We start from the raw sequence: 24,169 nt of genomic DNA, 5'->3' as shown, positions 1-24,169 counted from the left end.
AGAAGACCGGTGATGGTTAAGTAACAAGCACGTGTTTTGTTACTTGCGAGACATCTTGATTTCAATTGTTTTTTTGGTTTTTATGTTAAATATGTATTTATGTTTGTAATTTGTAGATTGTTGGCGGTAACTGATTTGTTGTTTGGTGTTTCTGTCGTCACGTGTTTTGATTTTATCCATTTTTGTGTATTGTTCTGCATTGCACGCACTGTACATTTTTAGCACTCCCTGTAGCACATGCTTTAGTAAGTTTAATTGCTTCGCCTTTGGCCGCATAGCGTAATCCTTAATTACCGTATAGGAATTCCACACCGTTTAATTACTTACGTCACTAATTTTATTACGCACGTTCCTTTACCCTAAATATCATGACATTTGGCAGTATCGGTGGTGAGTATTGGCGAAACAATAGCGTTAATTCATGAAGATTTTTTCCGTTGCGAAATTTGTCGCAGTAACTTCATAAGTACTTTTTTACTTAGATTTGTGATTTTATTTAATCTTGTATCTCAGCACCCCATTCGTGTGTTTTTATATCTTTCATAATACCAACACTCACGTATCACTGACTTTGGTGTGACGGTTTGCAGTAAGCGAGGCTAAAAACCTGGCTTAAACACCTGTATTTTATGTAAGGGTTACAAATGTGTAACTGCAAGCTCCACGCCTTTGGAGCTTTTTTAAGTTTGCCTTTACTCGCTAAATTTTCATTCGTTTTGTTAATTGCTATATCTTGTTATTATTTTTGCATTTCAAATTATTATTATGATTACTATTACGTTTAAGTTCAGTATCAGTCTTAGTTTGTAGAGCCGTAAATAATGTTTTTACTTCTTGATATTGGATGGTAGATGTCCGAAGAAAGTATGTTTTCGCCGAAACGGTAAACGTCGGAGTCGTCGAAAGCAGTGCGAGACTCTCGTGCACTCTTTCCCACAACTATATGATCGCCGTGATGCCTGTTACTGTTAGTAGTTAGAGTTATAGCTGTCTGCCAAGACCCCTCCCAGAAAGCTCCCCACGCTTTACAGGAGCATATGCCTGAGAAGTCCCGACGCTAAATTCGCAAACGTCTACAACCACAGGTGCTTACGTTCTTTATTTTTCCTTTCCAATATTTATTCTATTTGGCTGAATAGAATTTTATTCCCTGCAAGTCCACTGTGCAAACGTCGCACCGTTCAGAAAACGGAAATTGCGTTGTCGTACTAAAACTGCTTATACGCGTGCACGTCGCGAAACACTTTGCAAAAAGAGCGATATTGTGATTAAATCAAAGGTGGTAGAGTTCATTTTTTGCGTGTAAATTCAAATCGTAACGGGGAAATGTAAAAAATTGAAATAACGCCGCGTAGATTACATGTCATTAGGTGAGCTACATCTCCCTTTTTGTAAAAATTATTGAGGCATGCTAGAAAGCTAATAAAAAATAATTATGCATGTGCAAAGTGATTGTAGACTATACTAAACGCGGCGTTTTAAAACACCTTGGATCTTGAATATAGTCTTGCAAGATATTTGATCAAAAGTTGCATAAGGCATTCTAAACAACAAATTACCAGCATTTTAACTGTACTAATTACCAAATCATAATGTTGTCAAGTACAGTGACCTTTCTACAGAAAAACGATTAAGATGTTTTCTGCTTTCTCATTGGCTAACGGCAAGATGTTGCGATCTAGTCGCAAGACCACTCTTGCTCCAATTTCTGCTGCGCGCGTCTCTAATTGTTGTACTGTATTTATTAGTTTCTTTATTTTCACTCCCGCACCTCAATACATAAGTATGTTTACGGTTCGGTGATCGTCTATGAGGTTGTAACATAATCTCTATCAGGTATTCTAAGACAGGGCTTCTCAAACTATGGGTCGCGACCCCAAATGGGGTCGCGTAATGAAATTTTGGGGTCGTAATTTTAGTCTAGTGCCGGTAGGTTGTAGTCTTGCCATGATGTCAATCTGAAGTGGCCAAGTTTTTCAAAAAATCACATGGAAATGACTGCATTTTAGGGCCGTTATGTAAGCGGTCTTTGATGACTTTACAACCAGCCCGGTCTGTGCACATGGAAAAAGGCTATTAAATATTTTTATTGTCATGTTAATAGGCTATCCATTTCCAAGAAATGTGTTTTTGACGGATTGACCGCAACCGTTGGTGTGAAATGTCGAACGATAAAATATAACCAATCGTAACAATTGATGCATTGTTACGCTATCATTGCTGTAACGTGCTGACCAAAAGTAACCTTACCGCTCGCATTACGATTTCAGAGTAGCCTAGTATAGTATAGTATATAGTAGTATAGTAGTATATAGTATAGTATAGTATAGTATAGTAACTAGTTTCTGAAGGAACCTAGGCTAAAGTTTAAAGCAGTTACAAGATTAATTTCGTATGGATCAGTGGTTAGGCTTCGTAGATTCATGTGGAAACAATGGAAGCACAAAGAAAACAATAGATAAGTCAAAAAGAAAAAGAAAATATAATGACTCATTTTTGCAATAATGGATTTACTTGTAGTTATGAAGATGGAATAGATATATTAATATATAATATACAGGGGTGCTCAAAATAATATTTATATTTATTCCACTTTTTCTTTTCTCGAAATAGATTATTTCCATTGAAGCTTTTATTGAAATAAATAATTTACATCGAAGCTTTCAAAGAATAAATAATTCGTTCAGTGTTTGACAATAAATTATTCTTCACTAAACAAATTATTTTCTGCAACATGATTTATTCATCGTCGTCATTACCAACTACATTCATTATCTTGTTGACCTCACTGACTCCCCACAGTTGTTTGTTTGCATGTAGAAACAATGGCGACTCAAAGTTAGAAGGAGTGAGTCGTTTTGATGACATGGTTAACTTAAATTAACTTAATACCGTAACTTAAGTAAAATGAATTATTTTGAAGCTAGCCGAATAAATAATTCTGAAAGAAAAGAATGAAAAATAAATAATTCTGATCGAAAAAACAGAAAAATAAATTATTCTCGAGGAATTATTTAAATATATTTAAATAAAATATATTTTTGAGCAGGTCTGTATAATATATATTATATTAATAAATTATTGATATCCTAATTAACCCTAGTCTTAATAGACAAAAGAACTAACCCCGTTTTAATGTCATTAACGTGAATGTCCCCATAATGGGGTCGCATAGAAATATCTTTTTCAAAATGGGGTCGCAGAACAAAAAAGTTTGAGAAGCCCTGTTCTAAGAGACATTGCGGAGAGAATACGTAGAGTTAATTATAAGTGATATTTATCTTTAACTGATAAGATTGAGGTGTTTCTAAACTGGACAAGCGTCACGCAACCTTTTCTGAAAACTATAACATTGGAGTCAGTTTTGATTAGATAAGAGCTAACTGAATATAGTGCCTGTACTAAATGATTCCGTTATGCTTAGCTTTATTAAACGTAAAATCATTCATCTGAAATAATAGAATAAGGATAAGCAAAACAACACAACCTTACAGCTCAAAAGATGTTCGTTTGTCACAGTGCAAACCGTGAAGTAGTTGTAGTCTACAACGAAGAAATGCCCGAAGCAGAAACAAAACACAAGAAATAATTAAGATAAAACGAGGCGAGTTAACAAAGGAATTTTCCTTACAGTGCCAGTATAAGTTCAGCTAATATTTCACAGTACTATAGTGACAGATCCGCAATCTCACTTACTACTGTCACTTACCCGGTGGTTGCAGTACTTACATGACAACGGCTCGGTAGCCGAGTTGTTCGAGCGCTGGCATGTGGTACATGGCATGTGTACAGCAAACATGTCTTGTGTTCCGTGCTCAATATCCGGTGGCGTCAAACCGTTGTAATGCCCTAGCCCTTGGACAAGGTATTAACGACTCAGTTTGAGAATGAAGATTCCGATATCATTACTGGGATTTCATTGGCAGTCATTGGGTTTGCTTTCCAATGGAGACAGCAATGTAGCAGTTTGTTTCCATATTGAAAAGCAGACCCTGTGAATGTGCAATATACGTCAATCTTCCCTTTTTCGTTAACGTAGCTTATTTGCAGTTGGAATGTAAAATTACTACATAAAACTTTTTTTCCGAGTGGAAAGTAAACAAGGCAATAATTGATTTGACGAGATTGATTGTCAGACAACAAGACAAACAAACTTAATATTTGTTACATTTTTCGCTTTCAGACCCAAACTTTATATAACTATGTGTAGATTTTAGCAAACTGAGTAGTTGTCGAGCGTTCAGCTAGCGATCTTCAACTAATCTACAGCGTTACATGCAGAACTCCTTGCACTTCAATATATGCTTATTAGGTTCTAGCGGTCTAGCCTATACAATTGTAAAAGGTAGGGAAATGTTTACCTGATGAAACAGAAAATGCAGCGTGCTTTGCAAACTCAGTTCAATGAAGCAAAGGCTAAAACTATGGCTAAAACTGCTGTGAAAATGGAGTTAGAGCGGCACATAAAGTGATTCAACGTTTGGTAAAGATGTAGACTGATATATCTCGTGGCAAGCAGTATTATCTACCACGTAGCGGTATCTGAAGGAATCTGTATAATTTGCGTGATTTTTATGTTAATGCAGGAGGTTTGAAAACAGAATCGGGATGAATGAATGATATGGAAAATCTAACTGATGATCTTACTAACTTTCCGTTATCTGATCTGATCATTCTGACTTTGATAAAAAAAAGGCAGAAATACTGAAAGAAATCTTACAGTACAACGTTGTGGTTTTTAACGTTGGAAACGCAACGTTTAACGTTGGCTTCCTGGAATTATAACCTTGCACAGTTTTGCATGCCGCAATTATTACTAATCTGCTACATAATATATACTGTATTTGCTTTATTTACAATCAAAGTTGTTTTCGTATTAAAAAAACTTTACCCTCGGACATGTAATTGAAATTTGCCATCCAAAAAAACCTGCTCCGCTTAAATGAATGAATAAATGAATCCATTTTGCCGTTTGCATTAGCTTAACTGTCACACTTACATACAGACTATCGAAAAATATTAAGTCATTACTCATTAGGTGTACATTCATTCATTTGTGACTATACTAGCCTAGCTAACACCTATAAACAACACGTTTTTGAATTTATCTAAAAAATCGCCCATAAAGAGTCTCTTATCAGTTATCGCCAATTAACCGGTTCTTCCACATGCCGACTGCTGTATTTTTTGTTACTGAGCGAAATGACAATAGAATTTCGTTGACGTGTAGGACTATGCTTCGATGCTATAAATCTTATCTCAAGGGGTGATAAATTGCCAGTTATTTACTCTACCATCAAAGACTTGCTTATTGCCAGATAAATAGGCTACATAATAATTTTTAAGTTGCTTTATTAGAACACTATACGACAGACTATAACTGTCCGACATAATGGCGTGGCCAATGCAACACTACATGCTGCCCTTAAATTGGTACAATAAGAAGAGTGTGTAATACCACGATGTATAGCTTTAATCGCAAAATTCGGTTTTATTTTACACGAATTGCCCCGAGTTTTGTTTAGTTTAGTTCAATGTAACGGTCAAGAACTTTGGATGCTGGTCGGCCATGATAGAGAACTCCTTATTTCACGACTGGATTATCGGCAGCTAATAAAAACATGTCCCTTTGGGCTTTGACCTAAGCCAGAACTAAAAATTACGTAAATTTTCTTTGATCGTTCAGTGACCAAAATGCCAAATGCTAATACTTTGGCTCAAACCAAAAATGAGCAATGACTTTTACAAAACAATGCAATTTTGAAATTTTTTGGTTTATTTTTACTTTTGTAAAACTTCAAAATAAAGTTATAGTCTCTAATCTAAGACTGTGGTAACCTACGCTAAAGCTTATAAAAATCTGTTCTAAAAATTATAAAAATCTGTTCAACTCACGGACGATTCAAACCAGGATCAGAGTTTTATGTACGTCGGTACTTTAAGCGGTTCTTAGGTTAAAATGTCTTGTGTTTGATAATTGTCTATTGGTTGTATTGTCTTGGGTTAGTGGAGTTTAACCGTCTTGGTTAAACTCCACTAACCCAAGGTGGAACCGTACGCCACTGATTCACCAAGTGTTAAATATAGGCTAGGTTGGTTGAAGTAACGATTACCGTGAAGCATGTTTCATTAAAGCTGATTTCATAAATAATAGGCTACTATTTCTTGTTTTGCAGTTATGGGGATGGCGATGTGGATTGTTTTAGGTACGCCTAAAGCCAAAGGCTTCAGTCTTTCTTTTAAAACTCTTTGACTATTTTATTTTTTGACTCCGTTGTTTATGCTATCTCGGATTGTTTCTTTAAGTCAGCACAACGTTTATAAAGTCTAAATTCTTATATCTTTCCAAATATAGTCGTAATCACATCTGAAATAATTTCATATCCATTTAAAAATCCGAATAGAGATAATTACTTGAATTGAATGATCAATAAGTGAGAAAGGAAAAGAGAGAGAGGTCCTTTGAACAAAGCCTTAGTTTTTATATCGCTATTCTCAACTAATCAGGGAAAGAGACATCGTTATTCACGTCATGCTACGTGTACATCGTATTGTATAGTAATAACTAAAATGTAACATATTCTACATCACCGAAATTCTTTACCACAAGTACCATCTAACTTCATACACTCTAAATATCTGACGCTACTTAAAAACACTCACGTACTGTGTCAAATTTGTCGGTTTAGGAATTAAATGTTTGAATGACATGATTAGCCAAGGCTAGTACAGCTTTCTAAATATTACATTTCATCTAACTGGAGAACACACAATGGCTTCTTAAAATGCCAATTATATAAATTATTACAATTCACTATTACAATCGCCATAAAGTACTGTATTCAGTTAACAAAATGGACAGCAAATTCAGGTTTTACCACCCTGGCCAACTTAACTGAAACTGAGGTTAACTGACAATATAATCTTGTCATAGATTTTGACGAGCCGTTTTGGAAGCTGTTCATCTCTTGGTTCTTGTAGTAGTTTAGTTTTCAAAACTTGTACATTTCCTCTGATCTGCTTTGGAGATCGTTGCACACGAACGAGCGGCGCATTGTACCTGTAGCGGCATTGGCGGTATTTTTTAATACCATTACACCATTTCTTGCAAATGTGTTTTCTAGTTATTGATTTAAGTTTATGAATTTGTTTTTTGATAAACATTTCAACTGTCGTTTAATATTTGGAAACTTGCTCTGAATAACTTCGTGTGAACACTCCTTTTAGTACGTTCCCAGGTTGTTTTCCAGCATCTATGCTAATGAGAAGTCTTTATTGGAAATGCCCGCTTCTTAACCTTAACACTGATTAATTATTATTTGCCAATGTCTCAATGTGTCAGCTTTAGCTATACATATTTTACACTCTCAAAACATTGTGTCGCTCGCTGCACCTACTACGACTTGCTGCATTTTTCATATCGAACATTTTAACTCCCCATCGCTTTCACGTTATATAAGCTCGCACTTCTACCAGCGAGCAGAGAGAGAGATAACTGAGTGAACCATCGAAATCAACAGATGAATTGTCAAAGCTAGTCATGGTGATTGCAACTCAACAGACTTCTTATAAGCAGTAGTATTACTTATGTTTTTGGTTATTTTTATTATTGAGAAAGTTTACAGCACCTATAATAAAAAGCTTTTGTTGTACGGCAAGCTATTTCTGTTGTAGCCTAATATTAAAACTTTTCGACTGACAAAAGGTTAGAGTATTCTAACCGCACGCAACAATAGAGTCAGATAATTCAAAAGGTAATTTAAGTTAAAATAGGTCAAAAGCAGTTCTTCATAACTACAAGAAAGCGCATTTGGGTGCTCGCAATATCGACTTGCCAAGATGACATATTCTTCCAACAAATATCATCAAAAAACTAAAACTTGTAAAAAAAATAACTTGTGAATATAGACAAATTTATGGTTTATCAATTGAACTCTGATGTCCAAAGTGTCTCTCAAAGCAGTCCTGATTGATAGGACCTAAGCAAACAAACTTCATGTCAGTGTGGTTTAGCAAATAAGTAACTAAACCGATCATAGAAGAGACAAGTATTTCAATGCCAGTATATTTTGGGTTAGCAATATTTTTTTGGCATCTCCAGCAGCTTTCCATTGATGAAAATATTCGAAAAAGTTTGATTACCATGTGAGCCTTGCATCATTTATATCTTTAAATGGAAGGTAGTCATCATTTTTTCGACCCTGATTGCCACTGCGGCCATTACAGATAACAAAAAATTTATTTCACAAGCTAATATACTTTACTGTTGCTAGCATACTTTACTATTATGTCTTTATAGTTGAATTGTCCGTGGGTTGAATTTATAGACTACTGTTAAAATCAGGTCTTTTTTTTACAACTATAACAATTCCCCCTTCAAAGTGTAATAAATGTGACCTGAGAATATTTTAAAATTAGTAGACCATAACGTGATTCTTAGTCCGCCCAAAATTGTTCTGTCGTTGGCTCTTGCGTAATGTAGCCTAACGACTTGGTACTCTCGTAAGATGGTCTGGTAGGATTGTGGAAAAGTTCTGATCCTGCTAATTGGTGGAAAATGACGTTACAATAAGTTTGCGTCAAACGCAGTGCGAAAATGATCAATATATTTATGACGTTGTTCTGCTTTCAAGTCAAACTTTGCCTGAGGACACCGGTAGCTTAATACAGGTCTAGGCCTAGTATACAAGTGCACAACCACAGGATGCCTTTGTATACTAGACCCCAGCAGCTCAAATTTAAACTTAATTTAAATTCAAATTTAAATTTAAACCATTTGTTTAGATGCATCAGTTTGTGGTGTTTTGTATTGTAGCACCAACATTACCTTAAACTATACAAACAAATACGTAATCCGAACGGTGAAGTGACCCCAGTCTTACACATCATGAGGTTTTCAAAGTTCAAGAGAGAGTCAATCACAATGGGCTGGTGACGAGATTTAGCAAACATGCAAAAACAGAATTGAAAATAACGAAGTAAGATTTACTAACATTTCAGTGAAGTCAAAAATGGCAAACAGTAATTTGGTAGGGTGGGGTGTTACGTACAATTTGCTATTGATGTGATTTTAGAGTCGTACCCCGCTCATTCAAATTAGTAGGCGCTCAGCCTCGTGTTCATATGGAAAATTATGGTATTTATATAGACTTGGGCATGATGGAGAAACTTTCGTTAATGGTTTAATATTGGTTTTATATTGGTATTTTACCTACTTGAATAAGGTTTTCTATGGTTTGGTCTGATTATTTTGTGCGACATTAAAGGTTTAACCAGATATCATACCGTGTGCTGGTCTGTCGTTCAGGTAGTCTGATCTTTATCTGTTTATCCCGTCATCCAAGCTTTGTCGTACCTGTCAGCCTAGAAGAACCGCCATTTGACGAAGATCCAGCGAGTATTGCCCAAATCATTAATTTTTGGGAAGGTTGTTAGACTTCCCTAGTAGTGCTGTAAGTTCTTTGCTACATGGGGTGGGGTGAAATGAGTTGTGTGGGAAAACAAGTATATTTTGAGAAAAAGACTGTTTGTCATATTGTTCTAAATTCAACACTGGTTTTAGGGTAAATCTATGTTTTCTTAAATTCTACAACATCAACTCCACATCTGTTGTAGCAAGTGAAACAGCTGTTAAAACATGCCCTCAATAACTCCTAAAAAATACATTTCAAAACCTTCAAAAATTTGTTAGTGCTAATTTTTTTGTTTAAACTGAAACTTCTTCCTATTTTTCCTTTATGATTGCTGTATGAATAGAAGTTTTAATTATTTTTCTTTAAAAACTGTACCATGAAAAAAATGTGTTTTTCTAAAATGTGGTGAAATGAATGTATTTTGAAAATGGTGTGGGGTGAAATAGGCATTTTTAATAAACCTTACCAGTGAGCTGGGATAAGTTTGATAAACTATTTTTGTCAAAGACACAACAATAGTAGTCAATGAGGGTGGTGACCAAGGATCTGTTAGATGCAAAGACAAAGCACCAACCTTTCATGCAATAATACCAACATAATCAACTGTATTAGTAAATCAGCTACTGGTACTCACAGGATAATCTTCCCTACTTACTGCAGTTAGCGACGCCTTGCCTGTTAGATTGCTTATTACCCAATTTTTTAATCATTTAGATTTTGATTATATAAAGGCTTCCTTACTAGGTAAACTTTGTGTTCTATTAGACTTTTTAGTTACATTAGTATGTCGTGTCACTATGTGAGGAAGACTAAAACCAAATACACAAGAGAAGAACTAGAAGTAACAGCAGCAAGAGTAAAAGCTGGTGAATCGTACTATTTAGTGACAAAAACCAGCAATGTTCCTTATGAAACTTTGAGGCGAAATGTAACAAGAGTTCCTAAGCGCCATGGCTCTGGAGGGCAGCATGTGTTGTCTGCAAGTGAGAAAGAATTTATTGTTGTCACAATAATTGCTGTCGCTCAAGGTGATTTTCTAATGGACAGATGTGATATAAAACAGTTGATAAAGGAATGTTTAGACGAAAAGGAAGTTGAAACCAGATTTACAAACAACATGCCAGGAAGAGAGTGGATGTTAAGTTACAAGAAAAGGCATAGCAAAAAGTTGTCTAGAAACAAGCCAAAAATTCTAAGAAAAGCAAGACGAAAAGGATTAACAGCAGAAGTTGTCACCTTGTTTTTTGAACTTTTTACACGAGTCCTGAAAGAATATGGAACTGATGATGTAAGTAGAATATTTAACTTAAATGACTCAGGTTTAAACACTGACCCAAGAAGTCACAAAACGTTTTTTTAAAAAGGAGTCTAGAATTAAACACCAATGTGTGGCAAGATGACATTTACTGTCTTGTTTGCGCTTCTGCAACTGGTCAATACTTTCCACCTTCCATTCTGCACAAAGGGAAAAATCTCTATGGCAAGTGGATGCTAGGCGGTCCACCTAATACTTGCTTGGTGGATAGTAACGTGTTCGAAAGTTGGCTGAAAAATATTTTTGTCAATGGATCGAGCAACATGGCATTAAGAAACATGTGTCTTGCTATTAGGTGGTCACAACAGCCACATTACCTTTCAGGCATCTAGAATATGCATTGAAAATGGTATTATCTTGATATGCATTCCACCACACACAAGCCATGCGTTACAGCCATTAGATGTTGTTTGTTTCGACCATTGAAAGCTGCTTGGAAAGAAGTGTTCAAAAGATAGTTTCAAGAATCAAAATTGCAAAGTGTAACAAAAACTGAATTTCATACATTGCTTGGTTTACTTTATGAAAATTTACAACCAAGCTGGGCACTAGGTGAATTTCGTGATAGTGGATTACACCCAATAGATAAAGGGAAGGTTCTTCCAAAGTGAGTAGGGTCTTTATCAGACATGGAAGCTGGCACTGCATCACATATAAGATGCCTCACTGCTGCAGTGAAAACTGTGATTATGCCAGAGGTTTCACCTTCTACTTCACATGCTATGAATAACAGCAAATTAAAGAGAAGGCATGTTTAGGCCAAAATAGGTGAAGTGCTCACAAGTGAAGAAAGTATGGAAAGACTGAGGAAGGAATGTGAAGAAAGAAACTGCAATTTAAAAGCCAAAAGAGAAAAGACTTTAATTTGCCATGAAATCTCGTGTGTAGGTGATAGGTCACACCTGTGTATTAGTTTCTCCCTGCTTTTTTGCTTGAAAAATTTAAACTAAACTAATTTCTTCCATATTTGAACTTGTCCAACAAATAAAGCAAACATATTTATGCGCTAACATGTATTAAAATGCCTGTGGTTAACAGTAAAAACTGCTTCAAGTAACTGAAACATTTTTTTTGGATAACTGACACAATAACTATAAATACCTTCACAGCAAACAGCGACCTTCACAGCAAAGGAGTAGGAAAAACCAGTGCTTTTTGGTGAATGTAGGATTGCAAGAACCAAAGATGGTGTTTTCTTTCTCTTTGCTCGAAAGCGGGCCTTCTTTGTAAAAGTGAACGATTTTTTGTCACATGGGGTCGTATTGATGGTTTATGTAAGGGAAGATTGCTAACTCAGAATTAAAAATGTTTATTAATGTAGAAAAAACTTTTTTATTATATATTTGACCAAAATCTTTTTAATTGTAATGATAAACATTACAATGATAAACATGACATTTGCACACAGCTTTTTCATATAAAAGCAAGTGACAATCAAATGCACCATATAAGTAGGTTTATATTCAATGGAAAATTGTGTTGATTGTCTGTGTGATATTCTTTACTAATGTTTCAGTTTCATGTACTTGATTTGAAACGTACCTTACACAGGTAGAAATAATCAACATTATCTGAAGATGTTTACCTGTTTTATTTTTAGATTTGTGACACTCTTTAGCTATGAGCCATGAATATGTTGCACCCCAAGCTTGGTGCTCAAAATTTTGTATAAAAAAATACCGTATACATGAGGTTTTGGGATACTTACTAATCGAAAAATATGGTCTCCATAAAAGCCCAATCCTGAAAGTTGTTGCTGTAGAAACATAATGAAGCTAAAGCTAAGCTCCTAAAAAAGCTTTGAAATTAACGGCTTAAAATTTGTTTTCCGTTCTTTAGTTACTTATTCAATGATTTTTATAACTAGGAATAAGTAAAAGCATAGGTAACTACATAACAGGTTGTTAACTTCATACATGAATGAGTACTGTTAATACATGAATATAATCAAGGAACTTGTAACCAATTTCATCCCGGTTCCAAATTAAAAATCAAAGATTTTCCTCTCCTCTTCCTTTGCTTTTGTTTTCTGATTCTTTCTTATTCCTTCAGCGATTTCTTTATTTTCATGGATAGTTAACGAGATGATGATATAAATTATGCAAAATGGCGGACTTATGCCAAGGTGATGTTAGCTACACTGTAACACCAGACGTTTGGATAATTAGGCCTTGAAGTAAGAATAGACTCTAGGACACTGTAAGAAACGAGGTGATGAAAGGCGAGTGTATAGAAATATGCTTTCACTTTATTAATATTACATTAGCAGATTTTTCAGTGTTTAATTCTTTTTCTTTTACAAGAGCACGTTGCAAGTTGTCATCGCAAGATGTCCTTTTGAGATAACACAACTTCATTGTTTTACGATTGTATCGCATAATGTTAGAATGAAATTGTCATGTTTTACCAATATTCTGGTTGGCCGCCAATAAAAACAAAGACATACACATCATGCGAGAAGAAAAAAACTGTGGCATTAGTGGGCGCTAGACACCTACACCATACATAGAAATGTCAGAATGCCACTACGATTTTTATTATTTGTACGCTTTTTATTGGTTACTGTAACCGAAGGTCGTGTGACCGCAAGGTCACTCACTAACCATGCTGTTTTTCTAGCCTTCTGAGCCATTCCACTGTTGACATTTCACAGACAGCCATGTGTGTATTGAGCAAGTTCAGTCGTCAAATACATGCTCTAGAGCAGTGATGACGAACATGCAGCCCGCAAAACAATTTTTGCGGCCCCCAAATCGGTTTGACAATCGCTCTTGCTTGGCGAAGCATTCCAGCGAGACCAGCAGTCTTGAACTTTCTTTGTCCTGCTTCTAATCTTTGCACAATGCGATGTGAAAAGAAAATTGGTTCGTCACTGCTCTGGAATCTAACCTACTATTATGAGTTTGACAGTTTTGAGGCAATTAAATACTGCTGCCTGTGAAGAATAGCTTTTGACAAATAAGTGATAGCCTGTTATTAGAAGTAGTTTATTAAACTTCTATTATACTGTAAACAACCAAGAAACCCTCAAAACGAACAAGATAGCATTTTATATTAAAAACAATGGTAACCTTGTGAATGTACCATTCCCAGGCTGTCATTGGACAAAGATGTTTTGGAACTGTATATTGCGTGTTACATGTGCTAGGTTATAGATCGCATCAATTTTTGCTTCTGCATGACTTCATGTTTCCTCAAATTCCAGAGTTTGTGCGCACACCCAGGTTTGGCAGCAGTGAGTGCTTAATGTAGTTGTGCACATTTGCACTAGACACCAAATTTGTTGTGGATTTAGAGATGGGCAAAATTTTACTGCAATTTTTTCAAAATCGTTCTAGATTAAATCAAATCTAAAATTCCAAATTCTGCTCTAAATTATGTTTTCTCGTAATATAACAAAAACTAGCAATGAAACAACCTTACTGGATGTGAATAAAAAATGCTACCACACATTTAAAGTTTTCCACTTCTCATGCAAATTTGAAACGTAACAAACTTGGTAGCTTATCTGGTATATCTATATCTTCTCATCTGATATATGGCTAGTTAGCTAATACATCAGTTATAATAGAATCTGAATGACACAATTTTACAAATGACGGAGAAAAATGCATGGTGGAGGGTTACAACAGCTGTGTGTGCGTGCACAAAATCGAAATCAGTTATAATTGTTCTTGGTGATAAGGTAGGCTCTAAAACTTTTAATTCTGACAAAAGTTTGTTGTAACTGTCTTCAGTTTTTTTGGCCATTAAAACATAAACAAGTGGTAAAATGTCACCATTCATGATACCATGAGTGTATAGTTGACTAAATAAAGGGGGTACTGTTTTGAAAGGCCCATCTGCATACCAGTTACTTGCACTGGATAAGACATGCAGATTTCTCCGAGACGAAAATAAAATAATCCTGTCTGATCCACCGTCACTGTTGAACAGAAGAAAGGATTGATTGGAATGATTTACCCTATATGCAGGAGGGATGCTTAACTCAAGTAAGCACACTGGATTTGCAGGAACTTTTTCTGCTACATTTCTAGCATTTCGTGTATATTCCTTTTTAGGTACTGAGGTGTTGGTAGCTGACAAGCAAGTGCTTAGGATACTCCAATGTACACATTTGTTGCAATACAATGTGTTGATTTTTGAGTTGTGATTGCTTTTTTCTTTAGTTACTCTAATCACTTTAGCAACTTCAATATGAGCAATATCGTCTGCATGCTTGTATTCTCCAACACGTTTCGTAATAGTCTTCATTTGTATGAAGTTTTGCATGGCACTTTCTTGTATAAAGCTGGTCACCTTTCCAAGTAGTTTCTTTGTTACCTGTTCGCTCTCTCACAAATAGATGGCTATTATAAATAAGATTTTTGTTATTTTTATGCTTAAAACGTACTGCAGAGGCATCTTGAAGAGTTTGAAGAAGAAGAAATTTCTATTCCTATATAGGGAATATCAACAAGCCGGCTATTTATGAGATACTTATGCTAAGCAGGTCAATTCAACGATGAAATTACCGACGATGTGATAGATTGCGATGTAATTACAATCCATGAAAATGAACGAGATGTAATTACTATACAATAAAATTACCGGACACCATTTTCTTGCTAATTATGCAACGTAACAGTGATAATTGTGCCACATATTATATACTCCGTTCACCTACTGACATTGACTTTAATGTTAATCAAATCAATGATAATGAATTCAATTTTTTTGTCATTCTGTGTCTAACTGTATCAATACTGGTGTGGTTAAACGGTACTGTAGCGGCTTGGATTATTGTGACCATTCAGATATTATGACCAAAATGGTCTGGTCTCCAGATGTTCATAATAAGTTACTAATGACGTCATTTGAACAGGCTATTATAAAATGACAAAATGTGAGTGCAACCTTGGACACCCTTAAATTGTTATTGAAGTTTGGCTTGTGTACTTCTGATAGTGCTTACTGTACTAGTTTTTGTGATGAAAACTTTCTTTTTTTATTTATTTAACAACATGTATCATTTATTTCGCTGTTTAGGGATATCTTTACAGTTTACACCTTTATTTCACTGTAGAGAAGTTTTTACATTTATATTGTCATGTCAGCTAACATAGCTTACACTGCAGTTGTGAAAGAGATAGTTCATCCTGTCACGTTTGCCATAGATAATGCCGGTGTTTGGCTACGAGAACTACTTGAAGTTTTGATTAGCGACAATTGCTCCTTCGCTTGCATCACTGACAGACTCCTAGACTTTCAGAAAAATATTCATTTCCAATGCAAAAGCTGTTTTAAGGAGTCTAACATTTCTGATGAAACTGATGTAATGGTACTTACAAAAGTCGGGATTTACCTGGCTTACTTCACATCAATTGCTACAACCAACAAAATTGTGGGCAATCTTCAAAATATTAAACTATTGGCTTGTGTGAGCGTGTTTTTGAGCCCTCGAAATCGTACAATTTGCAAGCTTTTATGCACAGATAGAGGTTTAGATTGGTTTGCAACAAAAACTAACATTGTAAAGGGTGCTGTGAAACGTCTTTCTAGAGGTGAGTTAATATTAGGACTGGGAAAATCTGGCCTTAGCAACTAATGATTTTGTTAGCCATTAGCTGAAACACGGAGAGAATAAGGAAGGAGCAAAATTTTTGATTATCCATTGACTCACGGAAATTTGCTTCTCTGTTAATCATTTTAATGTTTGAATACTTTGTTTTCCTGTTTGTGGTCTGGCACCACATAAGTTTCTAATACAACTCTTTTCATCACATGTCTTAATAATGAGTAGTAGTTCTGCCCGCGATTAATATAATGTAACATGACAATTAGCAAGTATGGCAGCTAACCGCTAACAAAATTGGCTAGTTTCCCAGCTCTGGTTAATATTATTGGATATAGCTGTTTAATAAAACTTATTTTATTTATGTGTTTCTTTAGTATAATAATTAACTTTTCATATCATTTAACATTAATAATTTATCGCATAGATTTGCAACTAATCTTTCAATATAGTGCTGTTAATAAAATAACAACTGCTTATGTTCAGGTATCATTAACAGCAACAACTTATTTGAGTTTCCATAAATTTTTCGTTGCTTTGTTGTTTTTACTATCTTTAAATATGGTGTAGAAAATCCAAAAGAGATGAAGCATATCTATTTGATGCTTTGCGCTCTAGAACTTGAAGATGTTCGACTTCAAAAAGCAGTTGAAAGGTGTCTTTTTTCTTCTCTGCCTGTTTTTGCAAATATTTGTCATTATGTAGAAGAAGCATATTGGAACACAATGCCTTGTCAGGTATGAAGGTCTACACGACTTTTTACATTGTAAGTTTTTTTATATAAACTGAGATGTTTTTTGAACTTAAAGTCTTTTTTGTAACCTTAATCATATCACACCATAACTTAAATTAACTGATTACACAGTGCAAGTGGTAACTCCAAATTTATTCAAGCCTCGCTGTTAGAGAAGTCGGAAGGTTGACCTAGATAGGCATTGAATTGATTATTTGTAAGCTTCATTGTATAAATGTATATATTGTAGTAAGACAAGTAAACTATAGAGTAAGAGAAATTTTTGTGTATCAGTTGATTCACATAAAGTGAAATTTTAAGCTGTTGTTAGATGAATTTAGTGTCTCTGTGTTGAAATAGCTTAAGTCAGCTTATAATAAGATAGTCTTGTAATCTACAAATTTCAAGTTAAAGAAACTTGTTTTCATTTCAAATTTTTTCACTGTTATTTATCCTTTATTGCTTGCGCTTACTTTCATTTTGTTAGTTCTACTTCTACTATATATGTTCGCATTGTCCGGTATATAAAGTGAACTGTAGTTCAAGATCTCTTAGATATTAGTTTCAAGTAGATAACGCAGTGGACATTGCATGATTAACCAAGGACAAGTTTACTTATTAGACCACAACTTCAAGTATCTGAGGATCGAGAATCAGAGCAAACTGTCATGTCTGTGAAACTGCTACAAAATAGAACCAGATGAGGGCACTAGTCAAAAGAATTGAATTGCACGTCAAATTTTAATTTGTTGGATGATTAAAAATGCAGGTTTATTTAGATGTGTAATTACTCAAGGGTGAATGTTGATGTTTTTGCACCAAACAACATAATTATATATATGTAGTTAATTTCAAGGCTACCAATTGTTGAGAAGGAATAGTTAGAGATATAAGAGTCAAAATTTAAACAGACTTATAGTTAATTTCTAGTTTAAATTGTATTATGCCTTGGTAAAAAATGCATGTATCGGTGAGTATCGTAAGCCACTTTGCAGCTTGGCCATTTTCAGTTTTGGTTAACTATTTAGTTTTGTGTTTCTAATAGCTAACTTTTTTGATAGAATACTGCTGGGACGGGAGCTAACCAGAGGTAATTTTTTATTAAAACTATTGCAATTTCTTACAAATGATGCATAACATTAGATTGTCCTAACGTAACAGTGAACATAAATACAATCAGTTATAAAAATAATGTGTACTGAGCTACTGGTTGCTATTAGGCAACTCTGGTTTAATACAGAATTATTTATTTCTGCCAACGTTTTAGGAACCTTTACAGTCCAACTTCATCATTGCTTTAATTATGTTTATTTAAGTAAACAATGTTTGTAATGTAGGACACGTGATCCACCAGGACAATGCAGTGTTTACATTCCACCTGGAAATCCTATGAAAGAATCATACAGATTGGCCACTTTTATACAGTTTCCACGCACATCAGCAGCAAATCCCCATGACCTTGCTAAAATTGGCTTCTATTACACTGGATACAAGGATAGAGTGAAGTGCTTTAGTTGTGGTTTGTGTGTGGAGAACTGGATGCATGGAGATGATGTCCAATCACCGAGGTGGCACAAAGATGATTGCCAGAGGATGAGAGGAGAAGAGTGTGGAAATATTCCTATTGGTATATTGATAGTAGTGAAGTTACCTTTCCGTGAATTTAATTATTAAATTTTCATGTCTTACACAACTGTTTCCTGCAATAATGGTTGTTTCATTGCTCTCATGGTATTTTTCCAGCTGATGTTATGGCTCAGTTTGCCAGTCAAGGTGGACAAACAGAAGGGACTCGAATTGTGAGGAATTACAAAATTTATTCTTTAAAGTTTAATTACATTTTCCACCTTTCACACATTATCTGCAATCCATGTAATTTATATTATCGGTTGACTTGAAAAACTGGTATCAAAGTATGTAGTAATCATTCAGAGCGAGACAAAGTATATTTTCCCCAGTCAGTTATTATACTTGTTTATATTTTGACAGGTAGAATTGCAGAATTCTTTTCCATGTCTTTGTCCTGTCAGTCCACACATGAGAAATGAAGATTCTAGATTTGAAACATTTGATCACCGATGGCCACAAAGCCGAGTGAGAGCAACACCAAGACAAATAGCTAAGGCAGGATTTTTCTTTCTTGGAGAACGAGACAGAGTGAAATGCTGGTACTGCAATGGAGGTCTGCAAAACTGGGACCCAGATGATGAGCCATGGTCTGAACATGCCAAGTGGTTTCCAACGTGAGGATGAATTAATAGCTTAACTTTTTTATCGAAACCATGAGGTCTATAGCAGTTTGAAGCTTTTATACATATATATATTGTCATAGTCGTGTACTAGTAGTAGTATAATATTTGATATGATATCTTATTTTTCACTTATCAATATAATAAATGTAGAGTGATTTACATTTAAAAGTAAAACATTCATATGGAAAATTGGGTAGTTGCAGTTAGATTGAATGAGAATGTAATGGTGTTAGGAAATTGTACATTTCAGTTATTCTCAGATGTGAATTTTTGCTGCAACGTAAAGGACCAGATTTTGTGCATCGAATGGTGTCCTTGTTTCCAAACCTTCCACGACCTGTTTTACGTGGACCATTTGATGTACCACCATCTCGTCCATCTGACAGCAGAGGCCGTGATGAACTACAATGTTTGTCGTCAGTCATAGATCCACAAGTCAGTTTCTGTTAGTTCATTACTCACTCCATCTATTATTTTTGTCATATCCATTAATCCATACAATCAGATGTTTTTATTGTATTAACAAGCAAAACAAGCTTTGTTGTGCAAAATGTAGTCATTCGGTCATTTTTGTTATCATACAAATGATACAATACGTCTTCAGCATGTGCTCTCAAAATTTTCCTTTTTTAGGCACATTGTTTTGAAAAATGCAACACATTTGCTTTGTTAGCAAGTGCAACACATTATACTTGCATCCGCAACTGTATGCTTACAAAACTTGAAATTCACTAAACTCTGCTTCAAAAATGATACAAAATTTTGATTCACAAATTTACATTTAGCTGCTTGCTTGCCATTTTTCAGCCAATCTGGTCACTTTCAGCTAAAAATCAGCGCTGTATGATATCTGCTTTACTTTAGTTAAAGGCGTTGCAAATTTAATAAATATAATAAAAACAAGTTAATAACGACAATCAGCTTCAAAACTTTCGTTTATTAAATAAAATTTCAAGCAATCAAAGAGATTTAATGCATCAAGTCACCTTTTTTCCGATAGACCACCTTTCCAAGAGTGGAGTGAGCATTAGTACTCTCAATTTAGTCTTTCTAAAAGTTTGTCATTCCATCAGCTTTTTTAAGTTTTGCTCATACTAGTTGCACCCTATACTTTTTGGTAAATATTTTGAACAAACTAATGCAACTTATGGTTGAATATGGTGTTTAGGTACAGACACAGTAATTTCCGGTTAAGTACACAACTTAAATTCGTGCAGCTTGTGTAAACATATCTTATAGATGTGTACTTGGCAATTTTGTACACAATTATTTGGTCTGTTGTATTTAATGACAGTACTTGAAAATTAAAATGTTTTCATAACAATTACACTGACCGTATGTTGATTTACATACTATAGTACATTTCAGATAAGAAAGATTTTGGTGTACAGTTTTTTGTTTGAATGACGTCAGGTAAAGTCAAAGCAAAAGGGATTTCAGTCGTCTTTAATTACCGTTTGGTGTGTTTTGATGCTCATAACTAGTAAATTCTTGGTAAAGTTGAATCCATAATTTTTGTGTTTTTTCCATGGATGCAAACTTAACCGAGTGTATACTTAAGGTTACTGTAAGGTTAATACACTAGTGTCAAAACTTATTAATATGTAAGTACAGTAGTTCTGTATTGTAGGTTATTTTTTATTTCTGCCTGCAAGCTTATCCATTTCATCAACCATTGTTCACTGTATTTGCAACGTCAGGTTAAGTCTGTATGTAGTCAGTTAAATGAAGCAATGAAATCTACTACGGTTGAAAATGCAAAAGTAATGGGATTTGATTACCGTAAGATTCGTCGTTTGATCAAAAGGTATCAAAATGTTGCATAGTTAAAGCTAAACTTGCTTTTGATAGTCATTTAAATCTAACAAAAATTTCAAACCAATGCTTTCCATAAAGAAGCATTGGAACCTATGTAGTTAAAACTTACAAAATTGATGGAAATACATAAACACTTACATTTAAGTTTTGTGGGAGGCGTTCAAAGTTGTGTTGTTCAATTTCTTAGCATTTAATTTTTGAAACTTGATTTTATAAACTTGACTATTTGACCACACATTCACTGCAATTTTTCAGGCGATTAGAAAACCACATTGGGTTGTATTCTTCAGTGGAAAGTTTGGTTGAAGATCTCATCCAATATCCACCATGTCATCATTCTGGAAGTAATAATACTCTACCGAATGACAACACATCAAATTACTTAATCTAGTTTTATTATATTTATTAGCAATTATGCTAGTGGCATGAAAATTTTACAGGCAATGCCAAAACAATACAAAATAACCATAAAGTGCAATCTCTTAAACTGAACGGGGCAAGGAACAAACTGGATGAGAAAGAAAACGCTGCAACTTTGCTAGGTATGTTACTACCTAATTTTTTTACACTCCACAGTCATGATAATACATTTCTGTGTTGACCTGGTCTACTTAACGTTTTAATGTATTGGTAATGCAGCTGAACTGTACTGACCTTGCATTACAGTGTCACTCATCTGCGATCATAAGGTGTGGTCATTATTATGTTTTACGTTTTCTGTATATTCTTTACAGGTACCACTGTATCAGTGGAAGCTCATATTCAACAATTGCAAGAAGAAAGAAAATGCAAGATTTGCTTGGATCAAATTGCTGATGTGGTTTTTGTTCCATGCGGTCATCTTTGTAGTTGCACTGAATGCACCAAAGCTCTCAGAAAATGTCCAATATGCAGAATGAAGATTGAAAAATATATCCACACTTACTTTTCGTAAGATTTAGATGTGCATATTTTCTTCCCTTGTAAATTTCCCTCAATGCAAGGCTTTTCAAACTTTTTTAACACGATGCATTTTTTTAATTTTGGATGCTCACGACCCAACTTTTTGCTAAACTGTCACAAATTATGATGGACTGTAATTAACTGCAATTGCTCAAACACTCAGAAAATGTAACTTAGTCCTCAGCTCTATATAACTTGAAATGACAATACACAACACCATAATATGTTGCAAATAAAAACCGACCGTTAATGCGTAATCTAACGACATATCCTACCAGCTTGCTGAAGCTAAACCTTTTTTAAATGCACCATTCTTCAAGGAAGTGCATATTATTCCTTTGGTGTTTCGTGATGAAATGTAATATGACACAAGAAACGCTCAAATGTCACAGATTGTTTAACAATAGTTATGCCTTTGCTGGTTGATGACTGCAGACTACAAAACGTTTATGTGCAATTTCAAGCAAGCTACTTCAAAAACAAAACCAATTAGTCATGCAAGAAATGCCTGGTGACCCAAATTTTCTGTTTAAATCAATGAAAAAATTTGGTTAATAGTCATGATGAAACCATATGGTGTAATTAGGCAATTTTTCCATTTAAGTCTAAAACATTGTACAATGTACATATATGTTGTTTAAGACGGTCCTATAAGCTTGAACGTTAAACATCCACTAATAATAATTAACACAGTTATCTTTAACCTGTATAGTTAGTATATGTGCTATAGGTTTGTTGCAGTTATGTGAAATCACTATTTTGTAAATATTTTTTTGGGGGGACATGGTAGAAGTTATTCTGCATAAATGCGTTTTTAAAGATATTTCGACACTGTGTGTGCTACACTGGCAGCAGTAATACAGCATGCAGTTTACAGCAGTATTGGTTTCTTACCATATCATCACCTGAATCGGAGTACAGTAATTACACAATTTATGTCATGGACTTGCCTCATTTTAGAGTATTGCTATTGTTTGTAAAAGTGTTGTTATGGTGCACCATTGATAGTGACTATGTTTAGGGCCATATTCCATGATTGGTATCGTAATCTTTATCCATAGTTTTTTATTTGTACTTATTCTCAGCGATGATTTCTCACCTCTAACTCAAAGTATCATGTTAATCTGCACACTGCCTAGATGTAGCTCGCAATCTCTTGTTCATGAGTATATATATTTATCTACTCTACATGATGAGCTGCCGGTGCAAAATCGTTAAATCAATCTTTTTTTTTATAATTGGCCACAATTACATATTATGCAGAATTAGGTTACTCATGAAATAGACCTGACTAAAGTGGTATGTATATTTTCAAAATATGTCTTTATCTCAGTTGTTAAAAAATGGTGCCTCAGTTAAACTACCTGTTGAGTTTTGAGCGTTAGTGTTGTCTCTTTAGTAATTCCTTGTATTTCTTTTGAGTCTGAGTATTAAATCGTTTTAGTATTACCTTACTCTATTGCCTTTACCCCTGTATAGCACACATAGTGTCTCCACCGGGATATGGGACAATTGTGTTAAATTAAATGAAAGTAAGATCACACATTGTGAATTTTTCTAACTGGGAACTGTTTCACTAATAACATAAAGTTTTTCTCCCTTATACTACCCTTGTAACCAATGTTTTTGTATGTCTATTGTATATACTTGCTTCATGCTTGATGGATTCATGATATTTATCATCAAACTGAAGAACGTCTTCACACCTTAAACTTGGCGCTGATTCCTCGTTTCCAAGCCCTTTTTAACTAGCTTGTGCGGAATTGTATGTTGTAGTTTTTAGTGCCTGTTGGTTCTGTGAAGTATTTGCCTGTCACAAATTGTATTCGAAACGTTTTTGCTCTCTTCATTATCAAAGATGTTGTGCATTGGTTACTGTTGTCATTACTGAAGATGATTTTCTGTCTTTTGATACTGTGTGTTTTTTGAAGTTTTTTACAGATAAACCTTGTTTCTTCAATTTTTAACACAAGGAATATACTGCCTTAAATTTTTGCTGCTAAGTTTTTATCGTAAACTGCATAGGTACTAATTTTGTTTATAACTGAAAAGTTTTGCCAATAATTTAATGCTTCCTTTAACTTTGCAGTATGATGTGATCTTACTTGATATTGTAAATACAACAGGCTGTACAGTTGCTTT

At 34.6% G+C, this 24,169-nt stretch overlaps 1 protein-coding gene across 3 annotated transcripts; it reads left to right on the top strand.

The window, feature by feature from the left end:
• Positions 1 to 14,063: 14,063 nt before the first annotated feature.
• On the top strand, positions 14,064 to 24,164 carry LOC143464446 (baculoviral IAP repeat-containing protein 7-like). Of its 3 annotated transcripts, none has more exons than XM_076962213.1 (12): positions 14,064 to 14,413; positions 14,565 to 16,271; positions 16,853 to 17,019; positions 18,077 to 18,105; positions 18,353 to 18,642; positions 18,759 to 18,814; positions 19,005 to 19,258; positions 19,528 to 19,702; positions 20,968 to 21,074; positions 21,341 to 21,429; positions 21,526 to 21,627; positions 21,820 to 24,164. In XM_076962213.1, the coding sequence occupies exons 2-12, from the start codon at positions 15,818 to 15,820 to the stop codon at positions 22,017 to 22,019; spliced, it is 1,923 nt and encodes a 640-aa protein (XP_076818328.1). In that variant the 5' UTR covers positions 14,064 to 14,413; positions 14,565 to 15,817; the 3' UTR covers positions 22,020 to 24,164. The 3 variants fall into 3 exon arrangements, with proteins under 3 accessions (XP_076818328.1, XP_076818326.1, XP_076818329.1); XM_076962211.1 differs by having other exon boundaries at positions 14,064 to 14,720; positions 14,790 to 16,271; XM_076962214.1 differs by lacking the exons at positions 14,064 to 14,413; positions 21,526 to 21,627 and having other exon boundaries at positions 14,781 to 16,271.
• The last annotated feature ends 5 nt before the right edge of the window (positions 24,165 to 24,169 follow it).

The sequence above is a fragment of the Clavelina lepadiformis genome, chromosome 7 (assembly GCF_947623445.1).
Source record: "Clavelina lepadiformis chromosome 7, kaClaLepa1.1, whole genome shotgun sequence".
In the NCBI taxonomy this organism is placed as follows: domain Eukaryota; kingdom Metazoa; phylum Chordata; class Ascidiacea; order Aplousobranchia; family Clavelinidae; genus Clavelina; species Clavelina lepadiformis.
This window is presented reverse-complemented; position numbering and strand designations above follow the sequence as displayed.